The sequence below is a fragment of the Euleptes europaea genome, chromosome 3 (genome assembly GCF_029931775.1).
Source record: "Euleptes europaea isolate rEulEur1 chromosome 3, rEulEur1.hap1, whole genome shotgun sequence".
Lineage (NCBI taxonomy): Eukaryota > Metazoa > Chordata > Lepidosauria > Squamata > Sphaerodactylidae > Euleptes > Euleptes europaea.
The window spans coordinates 70,818,411-70,840,816 of NC_079314.1; the positions used below are offsets into that span (position 1 = coordinate 70,818,411).

General features: G+C 40.4%; 1 protein-coding gene across 2 annotated transcripts in view; it reads left to right on the forward strand.

Moving 5' to 3' along the window:
• HMGA2 (high mobility group AT-hook 2) overlaps window positions 1-21,979 on the forward strand; it is a 152,514-nt gene extending 130,535 nt beyond the window's left edge. For both annotated transcript variants that reach the window (XM_056847535.1, XM_056847536.1), the window contains one exon: window positions 21,381-21,979. In XM_056847535.1, coding sequence (XP_056703513.1) covers window positions 21,381-21,428 — 48 coding nt within the window. In that variant the 3' untranslated portion in view covers window positions 21,429-21,979. The remainder of the gene's footprint in view (window positions 1-21,380) is intronic.
• The last annotated feature ends 427 nt before the right edge of the window (window positions 21,980-22,406 follow it).

Consider the following 22,406-nt stretch of genomic DNA (forward strand, 5'->3'; position numbering starts at 1 on the left):
TTTTAGCAGGCTAGATGATTGTTTATGATTTTAAAATTGTTGACTTGTGACATTAAATACAATGGCTGATTAATTGTACTTCTACAAGCCAGTTCATCCTCTTTATTTAAATTTTAATACTTCCACAGTGGTTTCATTTCAGCCTGAAAAAAGAGGTATACCAACAGAAAGTTCATTTGTTTTCATGTTTCTAACAACAAGCTGAACCAGGAAAAAGATACCACCTCTACACTACTTACGTGCTCACAAGTTTAACAAGGGAAGATGCTGTGGTTCAGATAAAGCTATTTAAGATTAAAAACTAGGAGAGCCCCCTCAAATACAGTAAATTAACAGCTCTGTGGATATACGCCAATGGAGGACCTTACCTTTGATATGTAGCACTGTACAGTTGAGGGGGGAATTGTTTGGACTTTGATCCTACAGAAATTATTAAGGCAAGCTGAGATTGCTGTGAATGAATGGCTGCTCTGTTTGAATAAGATCTTTCCTTTGGCAGGGCTGGGATTTATTCTGCAATTGTAGAGTGCCTTCTTCCATGATGGCAGTGAATTCTTGTTTCCATGTATTTATTACCATGTCCTTTTTCAGTGTTTCCCAAAGTTATTACTAAGGGCCTATTCAAATGTTACAGACCCCACATAGAGGCAGTCTAAAAAGACTTCCACAAGCTGACATTTCACAGAGGTGTAACGCTGGAAAACACCTCACCCTGTGAATATTTCCTCTCCATAGAAAATACATTCAATAGGGCCCACTTGGAAAATATGGTGCTATCTACACAATCTGAAGTATCCATGTGGTGCTCTTTTTAAAAATATTAGGGATTGGATCCAGCCAGCTTTTTTACTCAATGTTGCCCAATGTTCCTCCTTACTACAGCTCCTGGTTCATATGGCTTTGGTCTGTGTAGGTCCCATGATGCCCAGCACAGCTTTTTGGTAGTCAAAGGGGACCTCTTCTCCCTTTTCCCCAGTGGAAAAGCTGACTGAATCACACCTATGGGCCTTACAGAAACCATTTGGAGCTATTCTGTAGATCTGAACCCTCACTGTACAAGCTGTAATGAATTGCCCCTACACCCATTCCTGGCAGCTGGTTGAATGCAGAAGTCAGTTGGAGTTAAAGACTTTTGCCAACATGTCTATAAATTTGAGCTTTGGTTTGTTTGTTTAAATCTGGCCCTAAATTGGTTCCTTGTATTTTGCTCCAAAGGATACTGTCTTTATCTGTAGACGAGTATGTATAGTTAATTCCTTTGTCAGCTCTTTGCATAGTGACTGAACTATTCTCCATTCAAGAAGCTGCACATTCTCTAGGATAGGCAATTCTTGAATATTCCAAAGGGAATGAAACCAGAACCTTCTTATTCAAAAGCCCATTGTATTTTAACCCACATCTTTAGAGTGAAAAGAAAATTTGAATGCATACTTTAAAAAAATACTTCCCACTCAAGTTCCAGATGCAAAGGACAAATAGGAATCCTTTAGAACAGAATTATGTTGAATACAGAATGGTATGGCTTCAGTAACAGCAAACAATTAACCTGTCACTTTAGGTTTCTGTACCATGTAGTAGTATATTACTACCTCTTTAACATACATCTGTATTTTCCCCTGGAATACTATGAAGAACAACAGAATATTCTGTAGAAATGAACCCTGCATGTACTTCTAACATCTATCTTGAAATCATGTATGCATGATTTTAACTGCATGCAGCTGAACATAGAGATTATGCAAATAATTTTTGGCTTGCCAACTGCATTATTAATTCTTCATATAGAATGTTGTGAAAGTTGCCAGTTCCTAATTAATCAGTTTGATATAAGGGTAAAATATGCAGTCTCCTAGGATAGGAGACTTGTACTATCTTACAAATCTATTATATATTTTGTATACATTATATGAAATCAGAAGTCTGAGATATACTTGTTCTGATCCATTTTTTTCCTTTGCAGCCTCAACAGGTGGTCCAGAAGAAGCCAGCTCAGGTAAGAAATGGATATGGGAATTATTTAGGTAATGTTACACTCAATACCTTTTAAACACTTGCAGTAACTGTCTGATGAAATTATGTGTAGGGAATGGAAATATATGTTTTGCTACTAATCATGATGATTTTATGCAGATTATACAACAAAGACTCTTGTGCTGCCTTAGACTCAATTTGCATGAATTACAGCCCATTTTTGTTAGACTGCTGTGTTAAGGGGAATATTTTTGCACCTTATCAATAAACGGTTATAGATGAATTTGGAGTTTACATTACTGATTTTAAGTATAAAATTCAAGAATGGCAGGTATTCTGTGTTAATTAACATGCAGTACAAGAATAGATCAGTGTGAGGTTCAGAATAAAGATGGTCTGTTTGTTTCCACTGTGTATGAATTTTAGTCAACTAAGTGAAATTTTCAGAGGTTTATTGTCACACCTTAACAAAATGTTTAAGCCCTAATTTCTCTCCATATTTTTGTACTGTTCTCTCTCACTCAAGTGTGATGATGGTTTGGGGCACCACTAGAGATAAGAGTGAAATGTAAATTAAAGCACAACAGATTGGACAAAAAAATAGTAGCTGCCCCGGTAAATAGGAGCATGTGTTATTAATAATGTAATTAATGAAATAATTATGGAAAGGAACTATTTTATTATTTGAATAATTTTTGGCCTTTCAGTTCTTTTAGAACTGTTTGTTACAGATTTGCTGCTCAGTACTTAGCCATAAGATTCCTGATCAGGAACTTGGGCTTTTACAACAAACAAAATCAAGAAAGTGAGCTGCAAACAGAGCATCTCCGCACTGTGCCTTGGATCCTTCCAGAACAGAGAGCAGAAGACGTGCTTTCTCTGTAGCTCACCTTGGATCCTCTCACATTGCTACTCCACACCAGTATGGGATCCCAAGAGCCGTGGAAGCAGCCCAGCACCTTGAATTTTAGGATCAAAGGACTGGCGACTATATTTCAAAAACTGTAAATATTAAACAGTTGAAAGCTATAATGCCGGGGAAGAATGAAAGTTCTGTTGTAGTTCTGCAATAGTTGTATTCTAGTTCTCCATAACCAGATAGCTGAATCTGCATGTTTTGCAATGTGCTTGCTAATTATGCAAACAGCACACATCAATCGCTGCATTGTCTTTCATTTGCTTTGTGTCTGCTCATGGAAACTAGGCTGAGAAAGAATGAGAGACTGACTCAAGGTCACCCAGTATACTTTATGGCTAAGCAAGGATTCAAACAACGGATCTCCCACAGCCTGCATTCAACCCTCTATGCACCTACATCATGCTGAAGGAGAGCATTTTCTCATGTCAGGATTTGTTAATTCTTTCTTCTCAGATAGCAGCAAAGTTTGTCAGGAAGAGACATAGCCAGCAAGTTAATCATAGTGATGTCTATCATAGCAGTAATTCTCCTCATTGGCTAGAAAATGGGAGCAGTCTGGGGTCTCTAAAAACAATTGGGCAGAATACTTCATACTTGTTTTGCCTCATATTTCTGGGCCTTCAAGAGCTAGAGGTATGCTTTTTTTGTAAATAAAATCTGAGGAATCTGGGCCAGCTAGTGGCCCATACAGGCATAGGCAGCCTGTCCCCAAACTGGACAAATATGGCGCAGACAATTGGGCCATATGCTACCTTACAGAATTCCCTCTCTCTGTCTGTCTTACTTCTCCCTTTTATTTTATCCTATCAAATTGGCCTGCAAAGGTAAATAGTTCAGGCTCAAAATTAACAAGAGTATGAGCTCATGCACGCTTCCTAATCTGAGCCGTCTAAGGAAATAGTGATAAATTATATAAACATAGGGACTACATGGAAGTTTGTGGAGGATAATGTAAATCTTATACTACATTCAGAGGAATCACTTCCTTTTCCATATGTTTCCTTCAAAATATATTCACAGATGGTTTTTCCATGTGACATTATAGATTAAGTTAGAAACATATCCATAGATGAGACTTGGAGACGTTGTGCCCAAGCATTGTAGTACTGACATATTTCATTGCAGTTTGGATCAGAAAGAACTAGCTTGCTCTAGATTCTTCTTCTAGCCGAAGAGCAAATTGCAATTTCTTTCAGCAACCCTGTAAGGGAGAGCTGGAGTCAGAAGCCAAAGACCCAATCCAAAAACAGCTACTGATGCATGGGTGCAGAAATGAGAGAAAAGCCAAAAGAAAACAGAGCCAATGAGTCCATCTAGTGGGCTGGAAGAAGGTAATAGCATGACCCTGGAGGCAAGCAGGCCAAGAGCATAGATTTGAAAACATTACATAACACCCATATATATTGTTCTATCATTTGTAATTTGCCTTGAATCTCAGCGAGAAACTGGACTATAAATGAAGTAAGTAAGTAAAATAGTGTAAAAGTATACACTTTTCTGCAAGACCTTTTGAAATTTCCTGCTGGTTTGCAAGGATATCTGGTATCCTACTACAGGTTCAGGAGCCCTGTGACGCAGAGTGGTAAGCTGCAGTACTGCAGTCAAAAGCTCTGTTCATGACCTTCCATCCTTCTGAGGTAGGTAAAATGAGTACCCAGCTTGCTGGGGGTAAAGGGAAGATGACTGGGGAAGGCACAGGCAAACCACCCCGTAAAAAAAGTCTGCCTAGAAAATGTTGGGATGTGACATCACCCCATGGGTCAAGAATGACCCGGAGCTTGCACAGGTGACCTTTACCTTTACTACAGGTTCACCATGGGAGTTCTACCTGTTGTCATAAATAATTGTACAGGTATTATATGGATGTACACATATATTCCAAACACAGACATATCAGAACTGGAGACTGTTGGAGGTCCAGGCAGCAGGAAAAGAGGAAGACCCAATAAGAGATAAATTGACTCAATAAAGGAAGCCACAGCCCTCAGTTTGCAAGACCTGAGCAAGGCTGTCAAAGATGGGACATTTTGGAGGACGTTGATTCACAGGGTCGCCATGAGTCAGAGGCGACTTGATGGCACTTAACACACACACACACACATATTTTCCCCAGTAATCCAAGAAGTAACCAACAGGATAACTCCTCCACAAAATACTAGATGTTTTAACTGTTCTTTCTGCTAGAGAGAGGCTGACTTTTTCTTATTATGTGTTTGGGAGACAGACAGTGCCATCCAAAGCACAGTTACAGCCATCTAAATCCATCACCTTAGTTGGGTGTAACTCTGATTAGGATGGAACTGAAAGCAGTCTCATGGGGAAGGGGGAATTGCCATCAAAAGTGTATGGAGTAGGAGAAGAAATGGCAGTGGACGAAGAATGAACAGAGTAAACAGAAGAAAAAGCCCACAGTTATAGCCTATTTCTCCCATCTGGTCCTGTTGCAGCCAAAGGATCCCTGGGGAACATATCAGCCATCCATGATCTTATTTTGAATGTTCAAACTGACCTGGGTTTGTTTCAGGGATCTTGGTAGGCTAGCAGGGTGGCATTAATTTATCCCTGCTATCTTCACCTGGGTTTTTATTTCAGAATCACAGACTAGATGTACAGGAATAGATGTACAGGAATAGATCTTTCATCAGTTCCCCTCCCTAACCAGGCCTTCTTGACCTCCAACAGTCTCCAGTTCTGATATGTCTGAGTTTGGAATACCGGTAGTTCAGGGATTTTGTTGAGGTTGAGCTGGCATAAGAGGAAGAAGAGTTGGTTTTTATATGCCGACTTTCTCTACCACTTAAGGGAGACTCAGACCGGCTTACAATCACCTTCCCTTCCCACAACAGACACCCTGTGAGGTAGGTGGGGCTGAGAGAGCTTTAAGAGAGCTGTGACTAGCCCAAGGTCACCCAGTGGGCTTCATGTGTAGGAGTGGGGAATCGAACCCAGAGTTCACCGCTCCAAACCATTACACCACAAAAGATGGCTGTGGTAGTGTTAAAGGCCTCTGGTTCTATAGGTTTGGTAACTTCAACATCCTAGCTAAGGTACTCTTGTCCTGAAGTGGGGCAATGGTTTCAGAGGCTCCTTTCTTATAGTTTAGTCTTTCAGCTCCAGTACTGTCTGGAGGGATGGGGGACAATTAGCATAGTGAAATCTCTGAAGGCCAGTAGATACAGAAGCTTTACTGGTGGCTTTTATAGAATTTCTGGTGTGGTTGGTGATACTGTTTAAGCTCTGGAATGGAAAAATGACTCAGACAGTTGACTGTGTCTGTGGCACTTAAAGAAGCCACGGTGCCACCACCTTTCAAAAACTATTTTTTTATTATACTGTTCTTGATAACTTCATACTAGTCTTTAGCATTCTATACCTGAGTAAGGTGATTAAGCAGAAGAATCTCTCTCAGCTGCAATTTACTGATTTTAATTATCTGTATCTTTTTCAATCTAGTTTCCAACTTGGATTTGGCCTGAACAGCCTTAGTCACCTTTATCAATAGCCTGCACTAGGAAATATACAGGAGGACACATCCCTGTTGATTGTTTGGGGCCTCTCAGCAGTTTTCAGTAACACTGAATGTGGCATCTTTTTGAGTTACCTAACTAAAACATGATTGGGAGAGGCCATTCTATGAAGTCTACAGTCCTCTTTGGAGGAAGGTTCACAAAATTGTTGTAGTAGACCACTACTCTGCCCTCAAGCGTTTTGGCATGTGGGTTCTGCAAGGTTTCATCAATAAGATCACTTATCTCAGAACAGTGTTTTTGTAATACATTTTTAACAGCTCTTTTGCACTCCTTATCAATCTCTTTCTGTTCTTAAGGATGGAATCTATATTAATATTTGTGAATGTGTGCATGTGTTAAGTACTGTCAAGTTGCTTCCGACTCATGGCGACCCTATGAATCAATGTCCTCCAAAATGTCCTATCATTAACAGCCTGGCTCAGGTCTTGCAAACTGAGGGGCCTTGGCTTCCTTTATAGTGTCAATCCATCTGAATAGAAAACCATTTGTATTATCTGGAGAAAAAAGGTACAGTCTTGTATATAGAAAAACAAGTTATTGCCGGTGGCTTGGGCTTGAACTATTTAGAGTGGAATACTTTCAAGGATGTTCAGATTAGATTTTTGCTTTACATGAAACTCCTTGTGTTTGTTTCCATCTCTATATAAAGTTACTGGTTCTTTAGATCATTATACAACAGCAGAACCAAATATAGTCTGCTCCCTCTCTTTTTCTTTTTTTTTACTACAGTTCTATAAATGTTACTGTGTTCTAGCTTTTAGACACACTACAGGGCAAATCCATTCACTAAATCTTACTTGAGGGACAGATGCTTTCTTGCTTAGAGCCATGAAGACACTATGTAAAATTCAGCACTATCTTCAGACAGTTACAGAACCCTGAGGACTTCCCATCTTGCATCTGGAGAATGCAATAGCAGATTCCACTGGGAAGTGATATTCTCTCAGTATTAATACAAACTCTTAAATCATGAGATATGTGTAGTACACTTGATGGCTTTGAAATGATTTATAACAGCAGGGAGAATGCCTGTGGTGAACTTGGGTTAGAAAAGGATAGCAGATCTACCAGTGAAGAAAATCAGTTAGGCATCTCACATACCCAAGCACAGCTAGTTTCATGAACCATCATTGATGCCCTAAAACTAGACTGATCTTTCCAGTAAAATGTATTGTAATCATTTTATTTGTTTGTGTAAATTGCCAAAAAAATCAAAAGGATGAAATAGGCCAGTTTCCTACTATACTAGCAATTTGCAACAGCTGTATCCTTAGCCAAAGTGCCATGTAGATGAATTACATTGTAGTAATAATACAGAGGAAATCGTTATTTTTAGGGAGACGTTATGAAGATTGTCAGAGTGAAACTTTTTTTAAAAAACAGGACGTACTTTATTTTTATCCCTTCTGGAGTGTAAAAATAGTATGCAGAAGTATCTAAAATTGCCTTTTGAATGGTCCAATGCTCTGTAAGGGCTGAAAATACATAAAGTCTTTAGAATGATTGAGAGCATTATAAGCCCATCTGTTTACAGGAGAACATATATTACCAGATTATATATTAACATTTAGTGCAATTGGCATTAATCACAAATTGATGTCTTTTTGTTTAAGCGATAGTTTATCACTGTCAGAAAATAGCTGCTGCCTTTCCTTGCAGCCACATGGGTTGGTCTCAGAACCTTTTTTTTTTTTTTAGTTGAATGGTGGGGAGAGTTTGTTCACTGAGTCCATGGATCAGGAGCTGACAGAGGCTTACAGCAGAAAATGTTTTACACTACCTCTAAAATATTGTTTTCAAAAATGCTTTTCCTAATACAGAAGAGATTGACCTCTGTGTCAGAAAAGATAATGTATGAAGTTGTCCTTGGAGTCTGGAATAACAGAACTCTTTATCCTTTTTATCAGAGGTAGATAGGAAGACTAATGTTTGCAGCTTTGCCTGATGTTTCTGAGCCACTGTTTCCATATTCTTAATACAAATTAGAATGATAAAAAAGTCACTGGGACTTTGAGCAACTTTTACTTCACTGAAACAAAGGGCCAATTCACACAATTATTTACACAGTCAATGGGAGCAGACTGTTTGAAAGGTTTTGAATCTGTATTTCATTGTCAATTCTCCAACATACAATTTAAAATCTCATAAAATTTAGGATGAGCTTTGACGTGGTGAGTTACAATCTGGATTCTTGCTTATGCATTCACAAGATCAGTGCAAAGCCCACTGAAAAATTCTCCATGGAATACTGAACTCATTTCTTATCTTCTGATCACAACAGCTGAACCCCAATCAACTGGAACAGAACAGGCTAAGTTATTTAATTATTTCAAATATTTATATATTTCCCTGTCTCCTGAGCAAGTATTATTTGCCCCACTTTTATCCCCATGAGGACCTAAAGTAGCTTCCAATGGTGTTCTCCCTTCCTCCACTTTATCCTCACAACAGCCTTGTGAGGTACATGAGGCTGAGAGTGTGTGACTAGTTCAAAGTCACCATCTGAAGAAATTAGTTGTGGCTCACGAAAGCTCATACCCTGCCAGAAATTTGGTTAGTCTTTAAGGTGCTACTGGACTCGCGCTCTTTTCTACTGAAAGTCACCCAGTAAGCTTTCATGGGTGAGTGGGAATCCAAACCTGAGTCTCCCAGATCATAACCTGACACACCACTACATATTCTGTTTTTAAGACAATTCTCTTTTATCTGAAAATACAAGTACATTACCATTATTAGACCTTTTCAGACATTACTATCATCCAGGGCCTGCCTGTCTACTAGGTAGAAGATTGCTAGGTAGAAGATTGCCTGCCTGTCCCCAGAGGTAGAAGATTGCCAGACAGCCCTGTCACGTGCCAGCTCACCTGCCTACAGCATTGGAGTGTAGCAGCAGCCCAGAGAGGCACCCCCGGGCCCAAGTGGGTGGCCGCAGCTAGCCTGCTCTTTCCTTCCCTCCATCAGTGAGGCAGGGGAGGGCTGAGCCTGGCCCATGCTAGGGAGCAAGGATGATCAACAGTGGCTTCCTGCCTCCCCTCACTGCCTCCCCTCAGTGTGGGGATGGGAGAGGAGGGCGGGCAGCAGCTTACCATAGCGTACCTTGCCTTGCTGCATTGCTGGAGGGCAAGGAGTGTGGGCATGGCTTCCTGCCTCAATACAGGTGTGTGTGTGTGCAATCACTTTCCCGGGATTTGGGGGGCAGCAAAGTTTTTCATTGCCTAGGGTACCGAAAGTCCTTGGGGCAAGTATTCATGATCCTCCCACAATATGCACTGTCACCATGTTGTATGAACAGGAGCAATGTACGTATGTACAGTGCATGTACATAGATTTTCTAGGGTTCATGTTCCCATGTAGTGAGGCTGTACATGCATGGTAAATTTGCACATTGCCCCGTCTCACACCATGGTGGCTACACATATCGGGAGGATAGTGGGTAGTGCACACTCCCATTACACATAGATGGTGGGCTCCTGGTAAGTGTGGTGGTAGCGTTTGAGATGAACTATGGCGTATAATTAATCTATATAATTATTCTATCAAATTCCTCTGCTAACAGTCTTCTGTTAAATTTACCATTACCCATTCATGCCACTTCATACATTGTGGCAACTGGATAGAGGCTGCAAAAGAACAATTTTTTTCCATATTATGGCCTGTACGTGTCAGCCATACAAAGCATGAATCTGCCACACTTTTCACATGGAGAGTCTCCAGACCAGCACAGCAGCTTGTGTGGCACGTTGGTTATATATATTATAGCCACTTTATAGAGACCCTGGAAGCATTGCTGAATGCCCTTTGAGTGGCTGCTGTAACTTATGAACCAGACAGTCCTGATGCATTTTTCATTAAACTATTAAGTACAAAAAAGAAACTGGGGGGGGGGGTCTTTTGTGTAGATGGAGCTATTTGGCAGATGGAACTAAAACATTCTGCAGGGGGCTACATTTTATTCCCTTTTTTTTGATGTTCAGAGGTACTCAAGACCATAAGAAACAAAGACCTCTGAATACAGTGCTGTACACTCTTGAGGAGGTGATCATAGTAACAAGATAAGAAGGGTATGTCATCAAACCATAACCACCTTTAGGGAGGCAGTGTCAAGTATTTCTAGATTTGCCAGCAAAATGGCTTAAGTAGGGATTTATATTTTGACCTGGAATATTACATAATGAAATAGCAGCTGGATTAACTGCAGGGGTTTTGCTTTTTTTAAGTTGCAGGACTTATTAAAACCAATGCAAATTTTTTGAGCTTTGAAAAGCTCTTTTCCTGTTCAAAGGGGTACTCAATAGTTACACATTCAGTGGTCTTCAAGGAAAGCATTTCTATTACCCCATTTTGCTCAGGAGCCGTCTCCTTGCTTTTCACTGCAGATGCACTGTTTAGTCTGAAATTGAAAATTAAATCCAGAACTTCGGCTTTGCTTTACAGTGTCTGTGTGGTAAGATCAATGACCATACTCTTCAGACATTTTTAAAAGCATTGTAGAAGTTATTAAAACTTCTTTTTAAAAAACCTGCAAGATAAAATGGAGAAAATTCATCCTGCAGACTGTGTCACAAAATTTTAGTCAAACCCTTTTGTCCCATATCAGAGGGCTGGGTACATTCTTACCTCTTGGTTTTGTTTTTTCCCTGAGCACCTTTCAGTGAAGGTTTAGATGTAGCTGTTGAATTCCTCGTTTATCTAATGAAGGGGGGAAATCAAGAGAAAACCAGAGAGATTCGGAGAAGTAATTATGAAAACTGAAGTTCTCCGATTTATCCTTCTCTAGAACCACCCCACCAAAGAATGTGCATATTAAGTCCCTTATAACTGGTCTTCATTGCCGTTTGTGATATACGCTATGTAAATGGCTGTGAGCTGCTCAGCGCTTGAACCTTTCTTGACTGGTGCTCATAAAAATGTCACTGTGCACTTCCACTTTGAAAGGCTCTTTTATCTTGCTTCCCTGAAGCCCCCTTTCCAGTGGGTAAGCACGCTTGACCAGGAAGCAGCAGATTGGCCTTCCCACATAGCTTGAGCCTAATGAGGTGTGCACAGCTCTTGGCTTCAGATTTTCAATCTCTTTCTTATAAACGTCAAAGCTGCTTTAACATTTAACTAGAGCCCTGCAGCCACTGTTTTGGCTGGTAAATGTGCCTTCCTCATACATGTACCTTAGAGCCTTATCCTATGCAAGTAAATCCCTTATGCAAGTTCAGTGGAGCTTACTCCAAAGTAATTGTGCATAAGATCAGTGCCTAACCAGTTTTACGTTTGCTGCCTTATCCTTTTTCTCGGAAGGATAAGGAAGAGAAGCCACTACTGGACCTTAAACCCTGATCCTAAGTCCAGTTCCTAGCTATCATGGCTATCTCTGCAATGAAGCCTTTTGTCTTATAGCAGCAACCATCTCGAGAGCCACCTACTGCTGGATTGGTCATTGCTTTCTTTTCAATGACAGACACGTCAGCCTCAATGGATTGATGGTGGTGGCAATTCATAATTGAAGTTTCTTCCTTTTTCTCCTCGTGCTCAACATATGAAGTGGCTATAGGTCTCAATCCTATGCAAAGTTACATGTAACTAAGGCCCATGGGACTCAATGAAAGTTCCTTTTTAGTGAACTTTCATAGGATTAGGCTATAGCCAAGTCACTGGCTCTATCTTGATGTCACATTTAACTGCGGTTAAGGGAAACTGTTCACAAAAGCTTGGCTTGATACTGGACTCAAACAAATGCCATAGTTTGCAGTTCCTCTCCTTTTCCTGTTGCACATGGTTAAACATTAATTCCAGTTACTTGTGACCTCTGAAGGCAAACATATGGGGTAACTGGCAGTAGAGCCCCCTATTAACTGAAATTCTAAACTAGAGTTAAATCTAGGTTTAGAATTTTAGGGCCAAACTACACATTATATTTAACTCACGGTCCCAATGGGGACTTGCAGCAAGGATGCCAGCTGAGAGGTCCCCATGGCAACTCAATTTAGAAGAGCCACATGGTCCAGTTCTGCTTGAGACTGTGGTGTGGGAGGAGGAAGGGGTTCCTGCTCCCCCAACACACACATCCTTTCCCCAGCTCCAGATGGCCCCAGGGTGTTATTTGCCCTGTTCATATGCTGTCCCACAGTGAGGCAAATAACTGCCTCCTGGGGCCTTTCAGGTCAGGAATGTGGCATGGTGGGAAAGGCAGAAGCTTCGCCTCCCACTGCGCCACAGTCCCAGTCTGAATCAGACCCATGTAGCCCTTCTTAATTGTGTCACCATGGGGAACTTGCAACTAGCATGCTGTTGCAAGTCCCCATTGGGACCACGAGTAAAAAGTAACTAGTAGTTTGGACTTCAGTGTGAGAAGGGATAATTCCTGCTAGTTCTGGCACCTGTAATTGTACATCATAGGTAACTGAAGTTGGTTTTAAAGCCATGATTCTACAAGTGAAAGCGAAGGAGAGAAAAGAAAGGCACAGACACAAGCCTGACAGTAGGCTGTGTTCAGGCACATTTCCCCTTCACCATGGTTAAATATGATGTCTGAATACAGCCTCTGTCTTTCTCAGTCACTAGCAGCCTCTGGCTCCCTCCTCCCAGACTGATGTGTGTGCTATTTGCAGCAAGCCCAAACTACCTCAAGTGCAATACAGTATAAAATTACTTGGCAAACTCCTTCAGTGTTTCAAATGAAAATTATGGATATCTGCAAGAACAATTTGTCACTAGTGGTACATAAGTGAATTATAATCACTTTATAGTAGTGTAATAAATTACAACAAATTTGCTGTGGGCTTGTCTGAAACCAACAGCCACTGAGGAATTGGAGGGGGGGACTTCATCTTTTTAAACACAAGCGGGTCTATGTTTCCAATTACAACCTCTAAACTATCTCAGCATAAGAAATGTCAGAAGGACAAGCCTTTCAAAAAGCATAATCAAGAAGTGTAAATTGTGGGAGCCTCATATAATATTGGCAGCTCTTCTACAGGTCAACCCTTTCAGACTGCTCAAAACTACCCCTCACCAGCTATCTGCCCTACCAAATATCTTGCTGAAATGCAGCCCAGCACACCTTGATCTGGACAAATTATTGACATCCCAGTGCCTGAACTCTGGATTTGGTACATTTTCCCTGCTTAGATACAAAAGGTTTTTTAAATATGTCTGGCCATTTATGCAGGGTCGATTTTGATGCTCACTCAAAGCTGCTTTTTTAAATCTGTCCTTTAAAATGACTATTCACGGTCCCGATGCAAGAGGAGAAAGTCAAACAAATTCCACCCTCCCCCACTTGCCTGCTCCTTCGTTCCTTCATTTGCATAGCCATTAGCGATGGTCGTTTGCATAGCTAAGCCCGGCTGTGATTTTTCATGGTTCCTTCAGTAAATGCTTCAATGCGGGGGGGGGGGGGGTGGAACAAATACAAAAGGTTGCATTAAAGGGGCTCTTAAGAAATGCGAAGCAGGTAGACGCCAGCTTCACAGTGACGGCGGGAATGATGGTTCAGCATGAAGAAATCAAAAAAATATGCGAGGCACTTCAGCCTGGAACGCGCTGCTAATTACCAAGCATAAACGGCCTCTGTGTGTGTATATATATTTCCATATTTCCCCTTTTGTTTTTCAGTGAGCAACATCAGTGTTGTTTTCTGACTGTTTCATTCCCATAATCATGATTAGGGGATGTCCTCTCCATATTAATGTGCTGCAAACTGAAAACTACTTCCACTCAGTAATTCTTACAAATATTGGGATATGGTATTTCCCATGAAGGAAGTTAATCTTCTTCTGTGAGCATCTCTTACCTTATTGGTAATAGCTGCTTTTGTCTCCAGAATGAACAACAAACTTCAGCAAATAACCCAAAGCAAGAATCAATATATATCCACCAACTCTTTTAGTTATGCATGACCAGTTTCAAAGTGGCCTTTTCTGGCTCTCCTGTTCTGGGGATGGGAAACCTTCTGCCAACGTGCACAGGACATGTGCCATCAATAATACAAAGGTATTTCTGTTTCAAACCACAATACTCGAAAAACTGAAATATATTTCATGTAGTTCATCAAGGTCTTTATCTTTTAACATTGTTTAACACTGTCAGATAGTGCACAATTGTGGCATTTAATGCACAACTTTGGCATTTAAAATGAAGTGCAATTTTACTGTTTGACAGCAATGTCCTGTGTAGAGAAGACTAATGAAAACCATCATGTACAAAAGAAATGCAAGACATGACCAAGCCATTAGAAGTCATTCCATTTGAGACCTTTCACAAGGATTGTTCTGAGTTTTTGTTTTGCTAGGATGTTCTCTTTTAAAAGCTTTGTATATGAATATCACTTATTTTAAATAACTGTGGAAAGTCACTTTGGGGCCTTTTGAGAAGAGTTTTAAACAGGGGTGTGCAAAAACAAATTTGTGGAAATTCGGATCTGGGTATATTGGAGCTGAAATTTTTTGAGATTCCTGAAAATTCTCATATTTCCATAGTGGAATGGCTTTTTTGGGGGGGGGGGTGTTTCCGGGAATCTGAAAAAAAATAGGCTCTATTATAGCCTATGGGAAATCTTTCTGGGGCTCTGGGAGTCTGTTTTTAAGCTAGAAGCACCAAATTTTCAGCATAGCTGCTGGTCACTCTCCTTAGAAGAACTGCTAAGTTTGGTAAAGATTGGGTTGGGGGGCCAGCAGGTATGCTGAAAATTTGGTGCCTCTACCTTAAAAAACCAGAGTCCTCCAGAGCCCCATAAAGATTTCCCATAGGCTACAATGGAGCCAAAGGGGGGATTTAAACTTTAAAGTCCTGCTTAACCCGACGCAAATGTGCCCAAGCATTTTTTCTTTTTAAAGGGATCTCCTCTTCCCTTTCTACTGTTGTAGCTGGGGTTCCCCAAAAAAGCTGAATTTTTTCGGCTTTTTCGGGATCAGGATTGCTGGCTGCAGCTTAAACTGCCACATTTTTTTGTTCTGCTTTACCAAATGCACACCTCTAGTTTTTAAATATATTTTGAGTTTTCATCTTGTAGAACTTGAACCTAGAATAGACAATACTTTGCATTATATTGGATAGTATCAGTTGTCTCATAATAGCTGTTTACCCATCTCCACCATGCAGCAAGTCACAGATGTCATGAGAAATTTCATATTCCCCCATACAGAATCAGGCCAGAAGTTTGAAAACTTTCTAAAATTATCCACTAGATGAGACTTTTATTAAAATGTGTCTCTAATGACAAATACCTCTTGGAATTTGTTGTTGGCTCTGCTGTCCATTTCAGGTAGGTTTCAACCAAGTCCTTGTTCCATTTTCAGTGGGGTTTTTTTTTTCATTTGGAGCCATCGATTTATCAGAACTGCAAACATAAATCCTATCTTTCAATCTCCTTGGTGAACCTCATTAGTTTTTTTTTCTCCAGATGCCATAGGCTTCATACGCAGGTACACATGTAGCTTCCCTTACCCATTTGTAAAAGAGATCTGAATTACCTTCTTTTGAGTTATTTGAGCTCCTGGTTGCATTTAGAAATCACTACAAACTGTGATTTGTCCATAATAGGCACACACGTAGCTTGTTGCAATGCATGCACACTTGTTTCTCCCATCATGATCAGAATGTGATTGGAGGCTTCTGAGTTCAGGGAGCCTTGAAACAAGCCACAGTTTGTCATGACAGGTGCATGGAAGTAGCTAAGTGAATTGGAGCTTACTTTCCTCACACCAGAAAATTAGGATTCTAATATGAGATTACATCAAGGTTTAGTAACCCAGTTTTTATTCGGTGGTGGGGGAAGGGGAGAACAAGCCTCAGTTAGCCAATTTGCACATCATGGTAAATTGGCGCTTAATTCAAGACTTCCCAAACCAGGATGACTTCAAAGGCATACCCATGATTGGAGAATAGACAAGGAAGAGTAAGGTAAATGCGTGAGCATAGCAGCAAACTGTGTTAGAGCCCATCACTGAAAAGTCTCTGCTTTCTATGGTGTCTGAAAGTAGCTATTCTTTTATGTGGCCAATACAGAGATCCACACCTTGTCACTATATCTAATTCTGAACAATGTCCACAGAGTGTGGATTTAAAAATCCACACAATGTGGATATGTACAGGTAGAATTTTTCTACAAGCCTGGGGGAAGCTCCAGATTTGCAGAAAAATATGAAATATTAAAAAATGGGGTTTGTGAAACCCTAAAATAATGGAAGTAATGTTGGCTTCTTTAAGAAAATAATGCCACTATGCTGTTGCAAGACTATGCTGTGAGAGCTCAGGGGTTATTGTGAGGATTGCTGGGTGAGTCGTAGCCAACATTGTTGAGGCTTCCAAGCTTCTTAGCGTCGGCGCAGAAAAAGAGACAGAGACAGACTTTATCAAGATAAAACATAGGAGGAAGAAAACATAAAGGTGGAGGGATGAGTAAACAAGGTAAAAAAAGAAAGTAAAGATGGGGAGGAGAACAGAAAAAGGTGGGTGAGTGAGGGGAACAGAGGCTTCCAGGGGGAGAAATAAAGAGGTAGGTGAGTGGAAGGGAGAAAACTTCAGATACTGCCAGGGAGAGGAAAAGTGGTAAAGCAAGAGGGTAAGATCTTCCCCCTTGCAGGTCCCCCATTTGCCTTTTTACATTTAACAGTGATGCATTAATCAGGCATGCTTATACTAGTTCTGCAGGAACAGATATTGAGCCTCTAATTTGCAGAGTCAAAATGCGTGTTCCAAATTATAACTGCATTGATATAATTGAAAGAGTCATGTTATCTACATTTTTTGCCCTGTCACAAATTCAAAGTGTATACAGTAAATGTGAGGGATGGGTCTGATTATGTATTGTTACATTTTAATAAAAAATATTTTGAAAAATGTGCATGGGGAAAGCAGGATTGAATTAGCAAGTTCTACTTTTAACCATCCTTCCGAGGTCAGTAAAATGAGTACCAAGCTTGCTGGGGGTAAAGTGTAGACGACTGGGGAAGACATTGGCAAACCACCCCATAAACATAGTCTGTCTAGTAAATGTCATGATGTGATGTCACCCCTTGGGTCCGTAATGACCTGGTGCTTGCACAGTGGACTACCTTTACCCTTTACCTTTACTTTTAACCATCATACGTTCGTTGAAACCTATATACAAGCGTATGCACATAGGACTTTCTGCACTAAGAGTTTTTCATCTCATGGAAAAAGCTACATGTAAACTGTAAGGCCATTTATGCAGGTTCACAGTCCCTTCTGAACTGCTTCGAGGCTTCCTTTGCATTATTCATGATTTTACCGATGTTCAGATGTGACTTCGCTCTGGCCTTGTTCTTCCCCCGCAATTCTAGGATCATGTTTTAGAACTAATTTAAATACTTCTTTGAGGCAAGAGCAACACAAATTCCCCCTATTTCCATGCATAGCTGTTAACTTCGGGTTTCTCTCCCCACACTAATTTTGGATTCTCCATCCCACGTGTCTCTCCCTCCCATCTCACCCCTTCCCTCAAAGCTAAGCACAAAAGAGGAAGTTAAACCTTCATGAAATGGGCAGGAAGACACTGAAGAAGGCTGCAAAGGTTGGAAGGCAGCTCCCAGTAGGGAGCTGTTGAAGAAAGGTGGGAATACCCAGCAAAAGCACACGCAGTCGCTTTAACAGCTGACCCGCCCCCTCAAAGTAAAGTGCAACAAGGCTGCATTTTCAGTGGGAGGGACTCAGAAGCTCCGTGATTCACTGGGGATGCCTAATTAATCACAAGGTACTCCTGGAATGGGGGGGGGGGGGCTCTTGCATATAGTGTTTGAGAATTCAGAACAGAAAACTGTGCACCAAACCAAACACAAATTTCCCCTGCATAAATGACCTAAGTGTACTTTTTAATGATTGCACATTGGTCACGGAGAGTTACTTCAATTCTGTCTCCCCCCATGTATATTAATTATATACATTTAGAACATTTTATATGATGCAATTCAGCAATGCAACCATTTCTACTTTCTTTTAAAAAGCTAAGAAAGAACACACACAAAAGTGGGTGGCTTTTCTTAGCTTAAAAAAACAAAACAAGTGGCTACATTGCTGGATTATATCATGCAGAGCCTAACAATAATACCCACATTATACCGTCCCATTATAAAATGTTGGTCTGCATGTTTCAGGACATGTTATGAGAATCTATTAGTATCAGTATTTCAAGGAATTGTGGAGAGAATATATGAAACAAACCAAAGATGTAAACCCGGAAGAGACTGGACAAACAGCAACTGTAAGCATGGTGGCACTAGTACCTTCTCTACACTCATATTTTGAAGTTGGAGGCAGGGTGATACCAGCAACAGCCACACATGGAATTTCTGAAGCAACTGGAATGATACAGAAGCATCTCCCCTTCCCCTCCCCCCGCCCCAGTACTTGGAGATTTTAATAGCAGCTGGAACAGAACTGGACGGCTCTGCCCTTTTTGAAAAGTACAGGATATCACTTTTATTTGTGATGCACCATTGTTTGCATCCCAGCAGCTGAAGTCAAATCATAGGACAGAGCAACTATTCTAACCTCCTGTAGAAAGGCTTTAGGATGGGGTCACTTGGGATGTGGGAGGCCAAGGTTCACAGCCCTATCTCGGGGCCTTGGGCAAATCAGCATTTCTACAGCTAACCCACTAAATGGTGGGTTGTTTTGAGGAAACAAAAATGACAACAACCATGCTGCTAGCCTCTTATTAGGATGGGAGTGGAGTCTAAGAAGTTAGCAGTTATGGTATGGTGTGTAAAAGTCACCTCATCGGCTGCTTCTTGTATAGGAATATTAAGATGACTGGTAATGAATTATTATGAACGAGAACACTGTATCTGTGTGGCAGTGGCTTTTTGGAATTTAAATATTAATTGAAAAGATAAGGTCAGAGGTGAGCTGACACTTGACTTCTCTCTCTTTCGTCTGTCTGTGGCTTTGATCATGCTACATCTTTCTTTGTGCCTCACTCTCCAGAGACTGTCTTAGGGTCATGGCCTGTTTCCTAGTCAAGAGGTATAAACCTACTGGCTTAAATATTTGAGGCCCACAGTTTAGCAGGGGGGCCTTTTTTGCTTCTTGCTTTCCCCATTTCCCACATAACCCAAAGCAGACTAAACAAAACCAGTGTGAAAGCTCATGGCTTGATGCTGCTATGGTTATATTTTTTAAGCTGTCATCCATTCATTTGTACTTGTGTTTATTCCCTGGATTTACAGCTTTTTCTAGCCTCTTTTTTGGGGGAGAGGGTTTTGGTTTTTTTTGAATGTTTGAAACCTTCTGGAGAAAAAAAAAGGATTGTAGTAAGCAGTGGCCTGTGATTAAAGCTCGAGTTGTTTTTCCCCCCTCAGTGCTGCTCTTGTGCACTGGTGTCACACATGGTAGCATTTAGAATCCCCTTCACAGCTGAAGTGTTTCAAACACTAATGAATGGAAGTTTGGTCACATAATGCAGACAAGCTGTAAGGCGTGCTTTGCTGAATGGTGCACTGCCGTAGCCTGGGAAAGGAAGAGAGTTATAAATTGTGTCAGTGAGCCACCCAGACAAAATGAAGCCATGTGGAAAATCAAATCTATTAAAGTATGAGGACTGTTATAAGCTGGTCATTCTTAAAAGGTCTCCCGTTTGCTGTAAGGGTAAATGTTTACCTATTCACCCTAGATCTTTTTCACATGCTGTCTTAACAAGATGATGTACAGCATTTGATAAAAATCAACTTCTCACTAATAGCCCCTTTTATCAGCAATGTTTATTGTTTCCAGTTTATCACCCATATCCTGGAAGGTATTTCACATTAATTGAATAAGGACTGTAAAGAGGATGCCACAGTAGAGCAAGGTCAGAAGATGGCCCCTATATCTGTTAAATCTAACAGGGGGGGCTGGTATTGAGAGGAAACAGTTGAAAGCATCTTATGTCAGATTTCCTTTTTGTGTGGATCACACAACCTTTGGACGTTGCCTCTCAAAACTGCATTAGATTAGCTTGATGTGCATTTTAGACTGAGCACTGCAGCAGTACTTAGTTAAAATACTGTTTAAATAGTTAAGCTAGAAGACTATGGTGCAGTAGTGTGTAGTGTGATAGGTTAGGATGTGGGAAGCCAAAGTTCACATCAGCAGTTGGCTGTGAAGCTGGTTGGGTGGCCTTGGGGAAGTCCCTATCTCCAAGCATCAACTGTTTCCTTGCCTTATTGGTTGGGTGGATAAATGAGATACATGTTGTGAAGTTCCTTGTATGCTAAAAAGTACTATAAATATTATTTAAAAGAAGAAAACCACTTATATGCCATTCTCAGTATTTGGGGGAAAAAAACTTTCTGTAGCTTCAGTGTTGAAGGAATAGATATCATAATAATTTTAAAAAATGAAATATTGGACTGGTCCATCAGGGATGCTCTTATGTTCGGACTTGAGACACTTGGAAGATAAATTCATGCCAAGCCTAAAATGATATGATTATTAGTACTTCTTCATTCTTAGCAACTTCCACTTCATAGGAATATATTATGTTAATAGAGTTTTACATGCAGATATAGGCAGCTGCAGTACACTGACATATCCAAGCAAATCTGTGCCATTTAAAAAATAATAATAGGTCTGAACAGGTTTGTTTGTTTGTTTACTGTTTTGACACTGTTAGGCTGCCCCACAGTGATGCACTATAAAAAAACTAGCTTCAGTTTTCTGAATGGTATTGAGAGAGAGAGAGAGAGAGAGAGAGAGAGAGAGAGAGAGAGAGAGAGAGAGAGAGAGATTAGTTTAGCTTTACAGGGTCATTTGGGGGACCAATTTTTCTCCAGAAATATACTGCAGCAGTTACCACATTTGTGGGAAACAGCTGCAAAGTATACCTATGTACCAGCAAATCACATGACACATTTGTCATGGAGCCAAAAGGAGGCTGTACACTGGCCATTAATGGAAAGAATGACTAGTTTGGGAACCTGTACACGTCATTCATAATGATGCTAATCTAATATTTTGTTTGCACATTGCAGGAACAGGCTGAAGAGACATCTTCACAAGAATCTGCAGAAGATGATTAGGAGACCACACCTTGCAATTTCTACCTCATCAGCAGTTGGGTCTTTTGAAGGGAGAAGACACTGCCTTGACCACTTGCTTTGTATTGCCACGATCTTTCCACTTTGGCCTGGGTGGGGGAGGGAAATCACATAACCTTAAAAAGGACTTAATAATCATCTTTGTTGTAATCCCTTCGCTATCCCAGGTTTAGTGAAAAACTGCTGTAATACAGGGGGACACAGATTATTGATGCAACATATAATTACTGTTTTTCTTTTTCTTTTTCCTTAACCTACTAATAGTTTGTTTGAGCTGCTAAGTAAGGGTGAATGGGTCAGTAAATCTTTGAACTAGGTTTTGTCATTCACTGCACTGCATATAAATAAGATTTTTGTAACATATTAATTATAATGGGCATTCAAATAGGAAAGCTTTGGTGTTTAACACCAGGCTTCACTACACCTCTGCCAACCCACTCCCTAGCTTAGTCAACTCCCTGTTTAGAACACCAAAGATAAGGATTAGAAGCTACTCTTTTTATAGCCTTGTTCTAGATTTGTGCTTGATTTTTAAAAAATTGCTGTTATTTCAGGCTAAATTGAAGGCTGATTTTTTCACTTAATTCAGCTGATGTTCAGGAGAAAAGCCAGAAGAAAAGGTACTTTCACTTTGCAAAAGGGAAAACATGACAAAGATACATTGTATATTTACTAATACACTTATATCTGCAAAAAAATAGTACTAAATGGAACTCAACAGCACACCTCTCTGGGAACACATTCATATCTCCTCAGGTTGAATATCATTTTGGGAGGGCCTCATGTTGTTCAGAAATTACTAACATCAGACCTTTTCTCAACTGAGATTTAGCAGCTAAAATCTGGGTTTTTGATTACTTTAAACCAATACCTCAGAATAATTCTAAATTACAACCTTACTGGAATGGAGGGCAAACGTTCAGATACTTTTTTTGAATTAACCCAGCACCGCCAGACTCA